General features: G+C 38.2%; 1 protein-coding gene across 1 annotated transcript; it reads right to left on the bottom strand.

The window, feature by feature from the left end:
- Window positions 1–200: 200 nt before the first annotated feature.
- Window positions 201–18,333, bottom strand: si:dkey-27h10.2 (uncharacterized). Its single transcript, XM_062433738.1, has 10 exons — window positions 18,145–18,333; window positions 16,842–17,072; window positions 16,592–16,681; window positions 15,744–15,788; window positions 15,553–15,632; window positions 14,947–15,043; window positions 14,758–14,844; window positions 11,542–11,784; window positions 9,968–10,064; window positions 201–1,530 (listed from the first exon to the last, which is right to left on the bottom strand). The coding sequence occupies exons 1-9, from the start codon at window positions 18,176–18,178 to the stop codon at window positions 10,012–10,014; spliced, it is 960 nt and encodes a 319-aa protein (XP_062289722.1). The 5' UTR covers window positions 18,179–18,333; the 3' UTR covers window positions 201–1,530; window positions 9,968–10,011.
- Window positions 18,334–19,448: the final 1,115 nt, after the last annotated feature.

Genomic DNA, 19,448 nt, shown 5'->3' on the forward strand with positions numbered 1-19,448 from the left:
TATGTAAAACTCAACAAATGCTGATTAACCCAGGAATTATTTTCTCAGGTCAAAGAAGCAAATAAATGTTAAGTTATTCAAACATCTATCACACATTTGAGAAATATATATGACGTGTTAGTTACTTTATGGGAATAGAGCATATAGAGATAGAGTTTTGACCACAATGTCAACCATAAATAATTGCCACATAATAATGATTCATTTTTAAAAGAATTTAATACATTGAAATTAGCTGACAGGGAAGGGGAAGAACATTGAAAAGTTAAATGCAGTATCCACAAAATAAAATTGTATCATACTGGGAATTGAAACAAAAACAAATGAAGTCTGACTTATATTATTCTCATGATCATTATTGTAATAGTTGAGAAATAATTTCCAAAAAATACATTAATAAAATAACGAGAAATATTGCCTGGTTGCGGGCCCACATTTAAAAATATAATACACTGCACAATGCACAATCTTATCAATCTATCTATTTACACTTGCACTACACTGTAACAGCATGATTACCGTAAAAAAAGGTTAATAAGTTGCACCGGTGTATAAGACGCAGTCTATTTTGGGGGGTGTCATGCTGGGAAAAATTCTTTTCTAGTAAAGACTGGTTTATTTGAATGCACCAGTAGTTATTCATTTATAAACACATAGGTTTATACAAGTTACTCCACACACACACATTAAATCTGAAACTGTGTGTCGGGTTAATGGTCCGGTAATGATTTGCTTACCTGAATGGGACCGGTATATTAACTCAGACCGGGTTCGGATTCAAATATTGCGCCCAAGTCTCTGTAAGGCTCACCAATCACACTATCCTCGGACTCTGTGTTAATCCCAGAATCAAATAAAGCATCATCCTCTGTTTTATCCAGTGGAAAAACAACAAAGTTAGTGAATCTTTTATTCTTCAGATCTATGCTCATATGGTGTGTCTCTGCCACAGTGCAATAAAAGCTGCTCATCTGTGCACTTTTGCACATTGCACTTCAACATCATATTGAAACATCACAGCAACTAGTGTCCCAAAATATTTCTGAACAACACACTGAATCAGCACCTGTCTGTGAACCCTTCTGGCTTTTTAATTGTATTTCTCTGTACAACATACAGCAGTAACGGGTAAAATAGCATATTTTCATTAGCTGAAATTTCATTAAATTAAATTTTTTTTAATTAAAGGTGTGTTTTATTTACCAGTTTTTACGGTAATCTAACATTAATGTATTTACATTATTTACCAACCATTTAGAAGGCCATCAATAACATCTTTAAAAAATGATAAGTATACCACATCAAAATACCAAAAATCTAGTAAAACGTTACATAATACAACACAATTCTTTTCTGTGAAATCAATAAAAAGTTGAGCTCAGCTGATATATAACTTGAAAGTTAGCTGTGAAGCTGCTGTTTTACAACTAATTTGTGTCCATGGACTAGGCAAAATAAATTTCTCACACAGTATGAACAGAAGCATCTTCTTCCGCTGCGGCCACTTGAGTTTATGAGTCATTCTTCGATCTGAAAAACAAAGAATGACACAGAACGATGAAAACAATGTATCCTGTCCTGCAGTCACGTGTCCTGAAATCACCTGCTTTTTCCACTTGTAACGTCTGCTTTGGTCAAGTTTATGTGGCCTTTGCCATGATCTTTGACCTCAATGGAGAAACATCTGTTTGAGGAAAAGGATAGCTGACATAATCCTACTCTATGTCTACTGATGTGATTTATGCTTAAACACTACGTGCCTGCAAACCAGTGCAGTCCCCGACGGCGATGTGACAGTAGGACTGGGAGGGTTCATCTTTGGATTTAACCAAATATTTGTCAAAGTAAAGACGTAATAAACTATTTCTGTTATTGCTCGTTTTACAACCTTCTCCTGAAGACCACTCCTGATACTTTCAGCAGGTTTTATGCCCTACTGATGCATTTCACTTTGACAATCATTTAAACCCAATCATATTGTTTCAAAGAGGTATTTTGTTCTCACAACCAGGATCTCAAATTTGACCCGAGTTAATCTGAACTGCTTCCAATATAAAGGAGTTTGGTTTTAGAGCAGTAATGTGACTACTGAGGTTCGGGTTGCAAGTAAGGCTTCACATTGATCTTATAGTCTGTATGGCTGTGCTGAACCACAGGTAGAGATAGGGATCTGTGGAGACCAGTTTGCCACTATAGTGAGACCTGGTTGCTGAAAGACTGAGCATTCCAAGGGGGATTTAGCTGTGTGTAAGAAAATGCTCACCCACAACAAGCAAAAATTCACAAAGATCATTCAGGTAAAACAATGAAAGTTTGTGAAAACCAATTAAGGTTTTCTACTTCTATTTTAATAAAAAAAATAATGTTCATAATTCATCTTGGAAATAACAAGACACTAGAAACACAACCTGTCAATACATGATTACATTACACTACACAAACACTGCATTATGTGTCACTGAGCAAAACTTGTATGTATTTTGTGAAGTGATGGATGTCTTTATTGGGGCTATTGACAGGACAAGGGGCATGCACAAAAACAGAAGGGGAAACAACTGGAGCAATAAAATGCATCAGATCTGATGGATTGATTACTCCAAGGTTAAGTTTGCTGCGCTAGAATGCAGAAGGATGTTTGCTCATAGGGAAACAAGATGCAGATTTATGGCTCAGCAACAAATAATCTTAATATTGGTTCAAAGAATTCAATGTCTTCAGTATCTAACATGTATGAAACAACATCCTAGAAATATTAAAGTAATGCTAATATAACAAAAATGTGTGGTACAACTTTAGATATAATTTTTCTAATTCAGCTTTCATTTAAGAATTGTTAGTGAAATTGGGTCAGGTTCAGGTTTGGATTAGATTTATGGTCAGGTTTGAATTTAGATTTGGGCTAAGATCAACAAGGTCAAAACAGCTAATTTTGCATTGAAATGACTTCATCCCAGTGGAATTGCCACAATAAGTGAATTTGCTTGTGGGGGCAAAACAAATTTGCTAGAACTTTTTTGTGCTGAGCTCAATTTAGCTCAACTTTGACGTGCAAATTTGTGCCATTGACCGGTAGCATAGGCCTACTGTCCTGAAATTGCTAACCTTTGAGGGAACAGAGAATTCAAATGCAAGAAGCTATTGTAGCTTACTAGCTCTGTTGTACATTAAATCAATCCTCCTCTGTTGGACTATAAACTGCTCCACACATGAGGAATGCTTTGCAGACAGTTATGAGATGCGAGCTGACAGTACAAACACATCTTTTGACATTATCGTCCGGCTAGCAATCAAGCTACGTTACCAAGCTCACTAACGGGGAAAGTTTTTGTTTCATCAGCTCTTCTTCGAACAAAATGATGCACAAAGCTGAGAACAAAATGCCAGGGGAGACTAAGCCATGTACAGAGAAAATAGATATAATTCATGGACACAGTGATGAATTTAACTGTGCCACTTTAAGGTTAGCAATGCAAATAAAATCTAGAAACCCCATCAAACTTTATTGAGCATCGGATTGTTCCTAGGCATTACCACCTGTTACTTTGTACTCATTAATGCTTGGTGGTGTAATATAATGGGGATATACGGATCAGACTTTACATAGATTTTATGACCATATCTTAGATTTTATGACCGTTCTTCTTTGTTGTTTTCTCATAAAAGTTTCAGTTTCATTTTTTAGTTTAGCTTGTTTTATATGGTGTGTAATGATGAAAGCCAGAGATGTAATAAGGCCACGGTGTGACTCTGACAGTTTGACACTGCCGGAGGAATGTGGAGCCGATGCTGGAGGCGATACCAGCAGGTGAATGAACGTCCGTCTGTCAGCAGGCCTTCTGATCAGAGCAGCTCTGCCAACTGCACAAAGCCAGGCCAGGAATGTCTAAACCAGTCTGGAGAGGACAACAGGAGAGGAAACTGTCTCTGCAACAGTAGACCTCATGTGGTTTTGCATACTGGGAGAGTCGCAGGTCATTGAAAGATGTTTTGGGATCTGGGCACGTGGTCATGAAAGCACTTTCATTTTTATACTGTGCTCATCTTCATAGAGCAAATTGATTATGACTCTAAGGATGATAATGTCCATCACTTTGGTCCGGATTGAAATATCTCGACATCTATTGGATGGATTGCCATTTTGGGACAGATTCATGGTCCCTAGCAATAAGGAGGTCCCAAAAGCTAATAAGCATGCAAACTAAAGGCTAACATGCTCACCAGCCAAGAACAAGCTGGTGACTGCTGTGATCCCTGATTTTTCTTCCAGGCCCACTGGCAGGTCAAAATATTCACTCTTTCAGCTTGACTTGATGGCTTGGAACAAAATTTTGAGCATTTGTGGTGCCCAAAGGATGTATCGTAATTGCTTTGGTGATTCCTTGACTTTTTATTGCACTCTATCAGTCGGTTGGTATTCTTGGTTCAGACTAAAAATTAGATGGACTTCCTCTTGTGCTATCATCAGGTCAAAATTTCAATTTGTACAATTCTTTATAACCAAATAACTGAAAAACTAATGACTTCAGCTTTGTGTTTAATCATATTTAGGGGATGTTAGCATGTCAACATGCTAAACTAAGATAGTGAACTTCGTAAACATTATCTTCTTAACATCAGCATGTCACTGTGAGCATGCTAACATGCTGATTTCAGTGTTAACCACAAACCACATATGCTCTCATGAAGTACAGCCTTACAGAGCTGCTAGCATGGCTGCAGACTCTCAGTCTGTTCACTATAGTGGTTTGGTTAATTTATGAATTTTCAAGTTATACTCATGAAAAAAAACACGTAAAAACCAGTGTATAAGTCGCACCGGTGTGTAAGACGCAGTCTATTTTGGGGGGTCTCATGCTAGGAAAATGCTTTCCTATTAAAGACTGGTTTATACTCCAAAACTTTCTCAATTTACTTTTATTAGAAACACAATTAAAAAACAAATATTATACCTGAAACAGTGTGTCGGGTTAACTGAACTGGACCGGTGTATTAACTCTGTTAACTGGTATGGGTTAGGCTATGAGTTTCAATTAAACCTTTTAAAAGAACACAGTAACTTTACATATTTGATACAGTGGGTATCTGTGTGCTTACTTGAGTCACAAAAACTCTTCATCAGAGCTTTCGCTGTGCACAAATAGGCTACTGCACGCTACAGTCACGCTTTTGCACATCACGCTTCAACATCAGTTTGGTCTGTAAATACTGAAACATCACACCTACTAGTGTCCCGAAATACATCTGAACAACAATCATTTTTCAGCACAAAATACAGCAGTAACTGTTTTCATTAGCTGCCAACACAGCTGGAGTGTGCAGTGCGTGCTTGACACCACTGTTTATAGGATGTTATAGTTCACAAGTGTGGACGCTCACATCATTATCTTTACAGTTATAGTTATAGTTCTTAGTGTAGATGGCCTAACCCTAACCCTAACCCTTTACAGTCCTATGATCATATCCAGATCCAACCTCTCTCTGTATTTTACTGCTGTATAGGACGCACCCCACTTTTATATGAAAAGAATACTGCATTAAAGGTGTGTCTTATACACTGTTTTTTTAATGTTTTTTTTTTTACGATTTATAGATTAGTCATGGATTGTTAATTTAACACCCAAGTTTATATCCTGATTTATTTTACAAATGAACTTGTGCAGCTTAAATACATGTACACTCGCTGTTCTTGAGATTATTGACTTCTTAGTTCTCACATCAAAACAATGTGACAGTTTATGTAATCTTGTCCCTAAACACCATGAACAAAGCTTAAGAGACGTGTGCACCAGATGATGATGACAAATTTCAGTACAACAGTAACTGGTAATTAGTTTAAGAAGAATTGTATAGCTGTTTCCTAAAAGAGAAAACGGTGTCAAAAGATCACAAAATGTCAACCTTAACCCTTGGTTCATAGTTAATCTACTTTGACTCCATGTGGTGTGACTGGTGATGTGTTTTTTGACTGCTTTCTATTTCTGTATTCTCCACACATTGTTTTCACTGTGTCCCTGCCTTTCCACCCTTATTCTTTGTGGAGAGACCTGCAGCATGGTGTAGAAGCAGAACATGCACTACTACATGAAACCCTATAAATATTTTGCGGGCCACCTGCCAAAGCATGGACTGAAGAACAAAGGAGGAATTCAGAAAATTTGACACTCTTGTTGTAAAATGTCTATGGTGTAAAAAGTGAAGGTCAATACCTGGCATACTTTGACATCTCATAAAATAAAAGGATATAGGTTGTTGCAAAAGGGAAAGTAGTTTTTTTAAAGATCAATTTCTTTCATTTTGCGTCAGTACCATTACTAATAAGTCACTCTTTATAAAGGGTTTACGAGTCGCAACTAATGGCTTTAATAATGAATCGTCTACTTATGATTTATAGGCCACTTATAAGCCATTAATCAGAGTACATTTTGGGTTGCCAAGTTGTGAGGTCGTTGTCTATCCTGCTCCAGGTTTACACGTCTTTTTATCTCATTGGTGCATAAGGAAGTCTATAACTGACACTTAATATGCATCAATATAGCTATTAGTTGCAACTTTTAAACCCAATGCAACATGCCTTATTAGTGTGTTACCTTTGTTTCTTAACACATTTTATTCCCATCAGTTTAACAGCAGATTTGTTTCCTTTTTGTTCAGGCTGTCTCATGTGCAGGGGACTTTTTTGTTGAAATGTATCCTGGTTCGGGCTACACATCACAGCAGCCACTGCACATCCGATTCTGCAGGGACTTGCTCAAAGACAGGTGAAGAATGTGGGTGAGTTGACTCTGACATTGAAGCAACATTATTCTCCTAGCAGTCACTGTGAACCCTTTAATTAGGACTATGTGACCTATGACCTTTGCACAGCACTTCAAGCTGTATCCTCGGCAGGTCAGGGAACAGAAGGAGGAAGAGGACACGCCCTACGGTTTTGATAAGGAGTCATGAGACGGGAAGCTGACGTGTAGTGAACATACAGTGTGCATACAGACACAGAGGAAGATGTCAAGTCAACAATACACCCATCTGCTGTGTGCAATGACACAACGCTGACAAGTTGTGCATCGCATTCAGTTAAAAGACGGTCACGTTGACCTCTTCTGTCAGCGTCTGAGACTTTTTAACAAAAGCACACCGTGGCCTCATAGGGGGCTCACTTTCAAAACAAACTCACCTAAATTGTTTGGAAAGCAATCAGCTGGTATCCTTGTCCCATTTTGTTTGGTGCATGATTTCTAATATGTTAATGCATTAAAAAGAGCGGCATCCTCAGGCCAAGTCAAAGGCCAAACCCAACTGACAGATTTATTTCCTGCATAGTTAGTCCTGTAACTATCACTTGTATGATTGGAATGACTTACATATTTTTAACATATACATCGGGACAGGTGAAATTAAACCTTTTGTTCAACGTGACCCCTCCCACAGGATGTATGGTTAAATGGTGGAACATGGAGAATCCAGTAACCTCTACCTCTACACTCAAAGCTGTAATGAAAAAATGTTTCACTGACCATGCCTACATGGCATCACTGTTGGGTGAAAATGTTTTTTTTCCTTGAAATGGATGATACTGTAAAATCCTTCCTTCCTTGTTACAACAGGAAAATTGCAAAGACGTTCATATGACACACCAGCCTCAAAACTGCATGTTCAGCCTATATTTCTGAAGCAACCCTGTAATGATGCAAGTGTAATAGCTATCTTTACAATGCTGCATGCTAAAGATTTCAATTTCTTGACCAAAACTTGATGGTTTGCGGTAGGAGGTGCAAAGAGGAAGGGGCAGAACCAGCCTCCACCAGCTGTTGTCCTATATTCTCCTAGTGTGAAGGGAGTGTCCGTCTGCACTTTCCGACAGTCCCTCCCTCCTGTAAAGCTGCCCAGGTGTAATGGCCGACCTACCTGTCTGAACCACATCAAACCTCAGAAGCAGGAAGTTTTCTCTCACTGTTATTACTGAGATACAGATCCTGCATTTACCACATGCGCCAATGTCATCCTGCCCACCATAAATCTGTGTTTACACCTGCAATATTGCTCAAGGAAATTAGTTTTGGTGTTACTGCAAGAAGGAAAAAGAGACAAATACCTAAAACGTAAAGAGAATCTACCAATATTTCACAAGATTCAACAACATTTATGTATCTAAAGCTCATGATAGACCCTCCTCGTCTCCATGACCTGTCTCTGAACCAGCACCAGTAGCCCCCTTCCAATAAGAGCCTGTGCAAATCAAACAAGCTGCTTCCAGCTAACAACCAGCCTGGTTTGTCTCACGCAGTTAAATCTCACTTGCCTCCTTCTCACTGTGAAATATTCATCCCAGGCGGTACAGACAGTTTCCTCCAACATTAGCCATCAAACATGAAAGCTAAGTTCTGACTGGAAAATAACACAGTGGAGTTCCAGGTCTAATTATGCTGCTTTAGTTTATGACCTGTCAGCTGACATCCATTATCCTGCGTCGCAGAATGATGAGCAAGCCTTTCAACTTCAGCTTTCAGCTTGCTCATCACTACCTAAACCAGCTGGGAATAAGTGAAGAGTTCACTTTTTCTTTTCTCTGCTCTTTTTCAAATTGCATTATTCACTGTTTTACAACATGTGCTCATTGTGTTGTTGTTTTTTTTGGGGGGTGGGGGCAGTCTCATATTCATCAGAGCCACAGAACTGTTTCTCAGAGTCTACAAGGGAAAGGATTTGGTTGTCCATAAAGGCACTTTCTATTATATGTAGTTTAAAAATCTCTTCCAAACTACAGATGAAACATTTTTAAAGTTAATCTAAACCAATGACTTTGCAAGTGAACTTTTTAGTCACCAAGTATGTCCTTTACGTGGTTCCAATGAATTTTTAGTCAAACTAATTGTGCATCTTCACAGGAGGATTCACAGGAGATTAACTCAGATGATGATGCCGAGTTAAATATATATACATTTAGCGTAGAAAAGTAATACACTTCATTGTATTACAGTTATTTTAACTTCCTAGACAACTTTAGTAAATTGAGGGTGTGGCTCAATTTTAAGGTTCTTGGTACGTATTCAAATATTTGCTCCAACTGGAAGGGCCTGGGCCACCACCCATCTCAATTATATTGCTACTATACTACACTTAACACCATTACATAGAAATACAACAAGATGCATTTCATCTAAAAAAGATACAACAGTAACTTGAGACACAGCCTTCCTCTCACTATGTAACCAGGCGTTAAGGCTTATAGGACGAAAACTGACTGTCTTCGCTGAAACTGAGATGCTTGGGATTTCTGAAGCTGGTGTTTTTGTGAGGAGGGAGATGATCCGTGACTGCTAACACTGAACATCTGAGCGGTTAGCTTCTCAGATGTGAGCTTATCATCAGCTGTTAAGAGCAGTGTGAATTCCTCAGGCCTCAGGCTCCGTCCCTGAGTGTTTCTGAGCGGAGAGAGGTAGAGAAGCAGTGCAGGTGCAGATGGGGACCATACATCCTTAAGCATATGATGATTAGACTGAGAGGGCCTGTGTTACTGCTTGTGTGAGAAGAATCTCATTCACTAAGGGATGATAGAGTAACCAAAAGGCACCAGAAAGATAAAAGCATGAAGCTAAGTGTTGCTGCAGAAATGGGTCATTTTGAAAGAAAATATATGATTTCAGTTTTCATGCTGACTAGGAAGGTTTTTTTCCTGACCAATAGAGCAAATGGACCTAAACTCTCACTCAAGTGCGATTAAATCTGAAAAGCATTAATATTTATAAACCACTGGACGTCAGTGTGATTTACAATTTTGGAGAAAGACATATTTATTAACTGCAGATTTATTATTTATGACTTCTCTATTTTTAATATGTTAATTCAGGATGCAGAGCTGTAACACAGCACTCCCAGTGGTCGTATGTGGACTGGGGTTTGGGGTGGGGGTTTTCCCTTCACTAACACCTGAGCTGGCTGAGCGGTGAAGCAGCTGCAGTAGTGATCTTACCATGTGTCTGAAGACCAGAGCAGGCACAGAAAGGCAATTATGTATCACACCGGGCTGTCCAGGGAAACATCCCAAAAGATGTTAGCCAATTTCCAATCTGTTCAAAAGACAAATCAAGAAAGAGGTTGACAGTAAGTGGCTCAAGAATCAAAATATTAAACTTGCACTCACAAACAAAATCATCATGTTGGTTAAAATTATACAATTTTGTGGTGTAAGGGGACATGATTTATCGTTGCTGGTGTAGCAAGCAGTGTAAGTGAATCAGTCCTTTCATAACCACTGGTAGAATTAACTCAATTTTCTGCCAAGGGTACTGATATTAAGGCATGAAAGCTGGGCAACACTGTTTAAATTATCATGATATCAATAAGGATATTTTCCAATACTGAATACAAATATATACAATATTACATGTACAACAATATAATTAATGGTCAGAGCAAGTTATGCAGCTTCACTGCTATGCATTACTTGAGAACACTTACTGTATGTGCAATAATAACTTTGATGACAAATTTTTCATTTCAACTTTCTCAAAATACAAAATTCTTTTTTTTTTTGCAAAAAAAAAAAGTGGCACAGCCAGCTGTCCTCAGTAGGAATTTTGATTTATCATAGTAGGAGCAACACAGGTGTTACTAATAACATAACGTTGGCTCTGTCCTATTCAAGCGTCCCAGTGAGCCATGACAGAGTGACAGTGAGCCTGCATGCACAACACCAGGACCCAGAAACTGAAGCGGCTAAATGGAATTCAGCCATCATTAATGTTATTATTTACACCCGTGTTTTTCCTACCATGACATGTCAAAATGTCTTCAGCTGGGATTTTGCTTGGAAACAAGTGTTACAAATAAGTAAAGTTACTCAGGAAAGTAAGGTGTGACTCACATTCACAACATTCACAACACAAATACAGATTGATTTGGAAAACATTACAATAATAGAATGACTGCATAGATAAGTTCCCTTTTCTGTCAGAGGAAAATGTGTTGAAATTAGATATGTTGCAGTAAGGTGGAACTACATTATGAACATAGCAAGTCACACCAGTAACACAGGATACTGCTCAACCCCTCAGGCCTGAGTGGATGAAGACATACAGTACAATCAGAAGATGAATGTGTGCTAAAAACCTTTGTGAGAGGTTGGAAGGTTGGATAACTGGAGAGGAAAGGTTATTTAAAGGCATGTTTAAGACTCTGTACTCTCCTTGTAATAATAATTTATGTTTTTTCCACATTCAAAACATTATTAAAAATTATTATATTATTATTATTATATGTTCTATTAATAAGTTAAAAATTCTTAAAATTACATCTACTCCTTCCTCGTTGAAAAATCCCAAATGTATGAATATACATTTTCAAAAATGTCACTGCTGGACACGTTATGTGTCTTAATTCTTTGTGTTTGTGCAGTGGCAGCTTCAAGTTTCACCATCACACTTGTGAAAGTTTCATACTGGACCATGATTGGCTCCAAACTAGTTTTGATGTCCCAAATCATGCTTACATTATATTACATTTACCAAAACACATTTCTGAGTATAGGGGGCTTTAAATACCAACCTTTCCTCTGAGTCACGTCAGCATTGTTGCTGTTGTTCTCATTTGTCTCCTTCAGTGATTCCACTGAGGTCTTGTTGGAGATGTCGCCTTCATCGTCAGTTTTCTCTTCCACTTTCGGCTCCACAGGTGCGGGAGGACTCTGCTCAACGACTTCCTCTTTGGATTTGCCTTCAGAGCTACCTGCAGATGGAGCAGGAGCTGCAGACTCAGCGCTTAGATCACCAGCAGACCTATCAGCCTCAGCTGTGAAGGATGACAAAAAATTGCTCTGTCAGTGGTTCCCAATAACATTAATGCTTTAAATATATTTAAAATTCAATTATAGTATAACTAGTGTCAGTTACAGCAATATGTGGATGAATTCAAACACCACACAACATTTTGAATATTTTGGAAAAACCCAACACTCACGCCATGTGATTTCAGTAGGAAGTTAAGTTGTTGCAACCAATTAATTGTGTAAGGTTGCTGAGACATTTCTCCATCATCTAAACCTCTGTGACAGTGCAGATTTAAGGTTTTTGCCACTTTGTGTTTAGCATTTGAAAAAAGCATTTTCACTCAAACAGCCTGAAGTGGTTTTGCCCTCTCTTACAGTAAAGGGTGGGGTGGGGGGTTCTCCTGGGCAAAGGCATTTGAGGGGGCCACCTTGTTGGTAATGAGGCGGCTGATTACTGACCAGTTCCTAATGAGCCACAGCCATGCAGCTGTTGGAGTCTGTGGGAAAGTAGGGCAGCCCCATCATTATCTGACCCAGGGTTAGGTTAAGGGAAAGCGGAGACGAAGGGGAGAGGAAGGTAACCATTGTTCTAGGCATAATTCTGCAATGACTAAGATGGCTCCTCAGGCATTATTCCAACCTTCAGAAAATCATCATGTGGGTCTGGTTTATGGAGGATGACTAGACTCTTTTTCACACGTTGACCGTTCTCATTTGGTACTTGAAATCTTTAACTGTACCAGGCAATATTCTTCAAATCATTCATCCATCTGATCAGCCTAGATCACAAAATGAAGCAACAGTAGATAAAGACATATATGTCATATATTTTCCTTGTTTACACATGTAATGTTTGTCAGGTCTCTCTAGAAAAATAGAGATTTAAAAAATGTATTTGGTAGAATTTTATGCTTTCATTAGATAGTGACAGTAGAGAGACAACCGAAAACAAGGGGAGAGATACAGGGAACGACATACAAGAAAGGTGGAGATTTAAAGGAGATTTAAATATCAATGAGACTTTCACTTGGTTAAATAGAGGAAAATAAAGCAGAAGAAAAATATAAGCATTTAACCCACTGTAAGTGACGAGTCAGAACTCCAGGTGGTGACAGATCAGGAGGTCATCCACTAATCAAAGGGGTGGTGTTTTAATCCTCAGCTCCTCCTTTCCACATGCATAAGCATTCTCAGGGCAAGACATTGAACCAAATGTTCTCCTAAATTTGGTTCGCCTCTTTTGTCAGTTTGCCTAAAGGAATTTCTGGGTACTAACAGTCAAATTTTCCATTTACCTTTTTACTAGTTATCAGTGTTGCTTAAGTCTATTTTAGTCATCATTTTGCATGGTGACGTTTGTCAGTAACACCTTGTTTCATGCTTAGCTCATTCTGTGGTTTAAAGATGCAAAACAGCTTCACAGTGTGATAAAGAAATCAACTCACATTATGGTTGCTCATTGCATTAGAGTCACATTAACTTTTTACTGACCAAATGCTTTTTTTTTTAAAGAAAAAAAGAGCTGTCTACCAGTTTTCCAGGCCAATGAAGACGAGAAGAGACTATGAGTGTTTGCGTGCAGTGGTTTGGCTGAGGCTGTGGTTATTATGTAAAGCTGAATTGTGGTTATTTCCAGTGTTCTCTTGTATGCTCAACTTTCTAGTAGGTGCAGCAGAAGACTGGGTTCATGGTAATTTCCTGACACAGAGGTTTTGTAATCATGGAATCGAATTTAGCAAAGTTGTTGGGTTGTTTCATCAGTGCCTTCTTGCCATCAAGTTGAATCAAAACAGCAGGCGCACATTTAGAAATCTGTCCACCCACGGGCTCTGAATGCTGTGAATTCTCCTTAAGACAACGTTTCATTATTACTTTCCCATGAGAGGAAGAAAACCATTTGAAAGGTAGCTGCTTTTCAAAGCGGCTATCAACACTGTCCATTTAAACAAAGTGTGGCCCAAGGCAGAGAGGCAGGCCCAGACATGAAATCTACCTTTTGCCTTTCTAATTCAGCCTAAGAAGACTTCTGACTCAAAAAGGAACATTTCATTAATTTTCAGACAAATTAACTGATGCCAACATAACAAGATAAGAATAAACAATGAAGCCCTTTTTTAAAATTGCAGATATGGTGGCATATGCCTGGTTAAAATTGAACATATTTGTACAATTTATATAGAGGGAATAATCATATGGCATTTACAAATGTTTTGGCTTTGTTGCTCTAAACATGGATTTAAAAACACTGCAGGTTTTGGCAATGGGAAAAAAACACAGAATGAAAATGCTGATCTGAATTGTAAAAAGACAAATCCATTGGCATGTCGTGACCATTTGTTAACTGTACAGAACCACTGCAAGAGATATTAGGTGTAAGCTTGCAGTTGTGGCAAACTGAATAGTCAATAGTTAACTACGCCTCCATTTCCATCAAGTGGTGGACTTGAGTACTGCAGGCCACATGCTCAGGTTCAGCGTAAGGAACTTGATAGTTGTGAATACACTTTCCGTCACAGACATTTCAACATTTTTAGGTGAAATCCTTTGAGTCATTGAGTTGAGCATTCAGAGTTCCTTCCTGTGAAATTCTCACTTAATGTGCTTGTAATCATTTCCTTGAAGCACTGCGTGTGGTTTCATATCAAGCAAAGTTGTTTGGCATATGGTAAAAAAAAAAAATGTTTTAGCCTGTTAAATCAATCCACAGGGAAAAGCACATTTTCTCTTCAGGATTAAAAATTCTATATGCCTGCAATAATCTGGATATTCTTCAGCTATCTCTGTGTTAATGTATAGTCTAACAAGCAATCACAAAACAAACTATACTTCCTTTTATTCAGCTTAACTTAAGAAAGAGGAAAAAGAAAATATCACACAGCTAGCCCACAAAGACCTTTTAGTTTGACTACTTGGTTTGCTACAATTGCCTGGTCTTGTTTCTCCAAACTGCCTTTATACAACACACACACATACACACACAAAACAATAGATCTCACCTTTTTGCTCCTCCTGTACTAAAGGTTTTGTCTCTGGTTCTTGAGCTTCTTTTGCAGAAGCTTCTGTACTTTCAAAGGTTTTCAGACCTGAAAAGTTTACATGGAGAAGTAAGAATGTGTTTAGATTCATGAGGTTTTTCATTTTTTTGTTAATGTGTCTAGTAATGTATATGGGTTTGTTGGACTGACCGTTCTGAGATGCAGAATCAGCAGTCATTTCAGGCTGCATGGTGCTGAGAGGGATGTTGGTATCATCCGGTCTTGAGTTAAAGTCAACAGAGTAGCGCTGTAGGAAGAGAGGATTCAGAACACACATAGGCGTTTGTGCTGCAACATTAAATGAATAATTATTATATGTATTATAATTTTAACTTTCTTTGTCCAGGTCTAAACAACAAGATTGGCACCACTCTGCACTCTCAATTCTATGCTTCAGTAGCCAATTATCTTAGCTTTGTATTAAGGCTGGAAGTGGAAATAACAAATAACCTTGTAATAATTGTAATAATTGAATTCACTGCACCCAGCCGAAAATAAATTGTTCAGTATGTAACTCCCTGTTAAACAACTCTTGTCATTTTCATACATTTTTGGACAAATTAAACAAATGCAATATAAATATGATATGGTGAGTGGATTTTTTTTCACCTTTGGACTGAGCTGTTTTCCTCTGATTCCAGTCTTTATGATAAACTAAGCTAACCATCTCCTGGCTGTAGCTTCATAGTTAGCGTACAAACAAGATAGTGGTATTGATTTTGTTTGGTAGTGGAAGCAAATCGCTACTTTACTTACCCTTCCTCTCTTCTTTGCGAATAAGCAGGCAATTAAAAACACAACAGCTATGATGATGATCACGACAAGGACGATAATGCCTTAAAGAGGTGATAGTTATTGTTTAGTTATTGTTTCACATCATGCAATGATGCCCCAGAAAAGGCATCAATATGTTGTTTATGATATCATTTGAGGTAAAGGTAACTCACCAGTCTTGTCGCCTGAAGATTGTAGTGGTGTGGCAGTTGTGGTGGCTTTTATAAATACAAAAAAGGTTATTTTTAAAAGAGAAAAATACCAAACAGTGGCACCAGTGTATGAAGTTTTGATGAAAGCAAGAATGACACATCACCATACAAAGCTGATAAGGAAAATGTGTTGGCAAACAATTGTGTACACATCCACTAACATGGACTCAACTCATCTGGACTCATCTGAAGTTTTGCTTTGTTGTAAGTCAAATATCCACTTTCCTTTTAGCTCTGGTTTAATCTGTTAAAGGTGCAGTGTGAAGGATTTAGCGGCATTTAGCTGTGAGGTTGCAGATTGCAACGCGAATGGCCTTCTCTAGAGCCAGAGTTTTGTTTGTCTGTTCTGAGCCACTGTAGAAACATGGCAGTGCAACATGGTGGACTCCATGGAAGGGCACTCTAACCCTCTGTAGATATAAGGGCTAATTTTAAGGTAACACTAAATTCTACACACTGCACCTTCAACTCCTGCGGTTAAAACCTGACTCTTTAACTGTTTAATGATCTGATATGTTCACCTGCTAGTCACTAACTATATCTGTAGTTTACTGTCATGTAGCATAGAGGTTTATCAGTGCTTTTGGACTGAAAGCAGCATCCTAATGATGTTGGGGGTTGATAAGAGCTGCGAAAGTTAATCAAAACAGCAAAGTTGTGGATAATAAAACCAAAAGAAGGACCTAAAGTGCTCCATAGAACTGGCCACTGAATTGCAATTTTAATAACGTGAAACAGTCAAATCCTCAATTAAATCAGGAGACACCAAATTGCAGAATATTGTTTATTCATTAGCAGTATTAACTCACTTTTTCCCTTTGTGGTGGTAGACATGGCACTTTGAGAAGGAGATAAGGCCATAGGCGTGGTCATTGTGGCAGTTGTAGAACTTTCATTACCTGAATCAAACAGGTGAAACACGTTATTCCCCCAGAAAACAATGATACAAACAGACATGGTAATGAAAAGATTGATTTTGAGGTCACAATCAGAATTGCCTTTTCCAACATTTATCGGTTCACACACGATGCTATGAATAATTCATATAATAGCTCTCACCTTTCTTTGTTGTCCCTGGTGTGAAGGTGCTGGTATTGTTGATGCTCATGGTAGTGCCATTAAACATACTGGTGATGTTGCTGGTACTGTTGGGGGTGTGGGAAGTTGGTTCAGTGGTAAAACCACTTAGAGTGATATTGTCGGTCATGCTGCTGTTTTGATCATTGATTTCTGTGGTAGTGGTAATCATTGTTGTTGGCTGTGCTGATATGACAGTAACCATAACGACACCTGCAGGAAATGAGACAATTTTCAAAACGATCTAATAGGCAGACACAAAAATTACTGTAGCATTAAAAACAGGTTCCCAATTTTTCAAGTGTGTCTTAAAACAACAGTCAGGTGCCCATATGAACACTGAAAAATGTTTTGCTTGCTGTTCCTCCTGGTCATAATGGGTTTCAAGATCCCCTCAGAATGTGCTTACAATGTTAGCGATGGGGGCCAAAAGCCAATCCAATCCAAATTTGCGCAGAAATATATTTAAAAGTTTATCTGATGCTATAATGAATTGAGATTTCAGCAGCCTGAGCTAGACAAATAAAGTGTGTATATTCCAAAGTTATTCTATCTTCATATTTTAAAAATTGTCTATATACTTCTTTGCCTTATACCTGTTGAGATATGGAGGAAGGACAGTAACAAAGAGATGGACCACAGCACTTTTTTAAAGATATCTACTTGATTTGACTACATTTGACAACTGAAGCTTCATATTAGCTTCAGATAAAGTTTTGAATACATTTAGTCCCCCATCACTTACATTAGAAAGCACATTAGGAAGAGATGGTGAGTGTGAACAGAAGGAATGATTACAGCAAGAAAACCTATTTCAGTGCTTATTTGGGCCTGGATACTATTTTGTCACCATCAACTTCAAATTCAACAAACATTAGCTGTGGCTTGATTATTTTTTTACCCATGAATCGACCATCCACTGCAACATCAAACTACACAGTAGCAAACCTTACAGGGAACCAGCTACGTATATCTGGGTGTGGCCCTGCTTGCCTTTTGATGTTTTATGCTTGAAGATCAGTATTAAATGCTCCGACTTCAGACTGTTATTCATTAATTATAATCTTCTATTAAATTAAGCATTTATATCGATATTTTTCATCTTTATTATTGCAATCTATAATTAAATACCAAACCAAGCATTTGAGGTAAGGGTTAACCAGAAAATAATTCAAACTTCCACACTGAAAACACAACATAATGCTTTGTTAATTCTAAAATAACGTTTAGGTTAGTATGAGCAGGTGCATTTCAGTAACACACACTAACAAACAAACAGCCTTACCCAGAGTAAAGAAGGAAGGACCAATCGAAGGCATTGTAAGTTTGTTGATGGCGACAGCAGTAGGTAAAGGCGACAAAGTTGATATATATATATTATCAAAGCTCTCTGCGTGAAGGTAGTGCTTTCACAGGGTTCTTTTCTTCCTTAATGCCTTAAAGTGTTGCGTGCCTCTCTAGAGGAACCAAAAAAGAGGATCACGCCTCTGACCACAGCATGCGTTAGAGAACAATGTTGCTCAAAATTGAGAGAAAACATAGCGCTCATACATTGCTTCAGACTTTCCCCTCACTACATAACAACAATATGAGGAAACACACTTTTGGTGAAAAAGTGAAAACAGGTTTATTGTTCATTTTTCTTTATTAGCTCAATGCAAATTGAACGTTAATTCTTTTGGTGAAAATATTGCATATTTTTACTGCAACTTTTAAAACCTTCGAGAGGAAACATTTTTACTTAATATTTATCCCCTAATGTCTAGGAGATTCATTTATCATTTCATTCTTTCAATTTGATAAACAACATGAACATATATCATACAACATACAACAACATGAAGATATTTTTATTTAGTGTATGACCTTTTCTATTTTTGCAAAACAGATTTTTTGTTTTTCAAAATAGGTTTGTTGGTGCAATTTTCCCACTGTTGTTAGTACTATTTTCTGCTCACTAGATGTCGCTGTGACTAAAGGGTTGGACACCAGATGAGGATGAGACATTTGCCTCTTTTCTTGCTAAAGGTAAGACTTACTTAAATTTACTTGCCCTTTATTATATTGTATAAAAAAGAGGGTTCACAAATTCACAAAACAAGTAGTATATTTAAGTTTTATTGCAGTTTATTAAAGATCTAATAAAAATAACATGGTTGATGGCAGAGAAGATGAAACCTTACGGCATGTTTGTGCTGAGGAAGATATTGTGATGATATCAAGAAAGCAATACAAGTCTGTGATCTTGTGATTTTTTTCAAGGTGTATGCGCATGCCTTTGTACAAGTGTGTCATCTTCTCTTATGTGGGTGGAGTTGTTGTAAGGGTGTGCTCAGCCTTGTAGGTTCATTTATTACTGTTTATTTCCCCATGCCAGTGGTAATCAGCAGCAGGATTAGTGTTAACTGCCACCCAGTCACTGGCAGGCTCCACGTGGGCCACCGCAGGCCCCTCCTGCTGACTGGCCTGACCAAGTCTGGCCCGGACCCGCTTGCAGTGATGAGGAACTGGGAATCCGCTAATCCTGAAGAAAGACCCCCGTCTGGCTTCCCCTGGCTGGGCCACCTATAACCACATCACAGAGCCCAG

Source organism: Scomber scombrus, chromosome 2, assembly GCF_963691925.1.
Source record: "Scomber scombrus chromosome 2, fScoSco1.1, whole genome shotgun sequence".
NCBI lineage: Eukaryota > Metazoa > Chordata > Actinopteri > Scombriformes > Scombridae > Scomber > Scomber scombrus.

Excerpts from the sequence above, each read along its gene's own strand:
- si:dkey-27h10.2 (XM_062433738.1), bottom strand. The coding sequence starts at position 18,178 with ATGCCTTCGATTGGTCCTTCCTTCTTTACTCTGG. Across the intron at positions 15,789-16,591 it reads TACCACCACAAAGGGAAAAA|CCACCACAACTGCCACACCA; the intron begins GTGAGTTAATAC and ends TATTTATAAAAG. Across the intron at positions 14,845-14,946 it reads TGATTCTGCATCTCAGAACG|GTCTGAAAACCTTTGAAAGT; the intron begins GTCAGTCCAACA and ends TAAACTTTTCAG.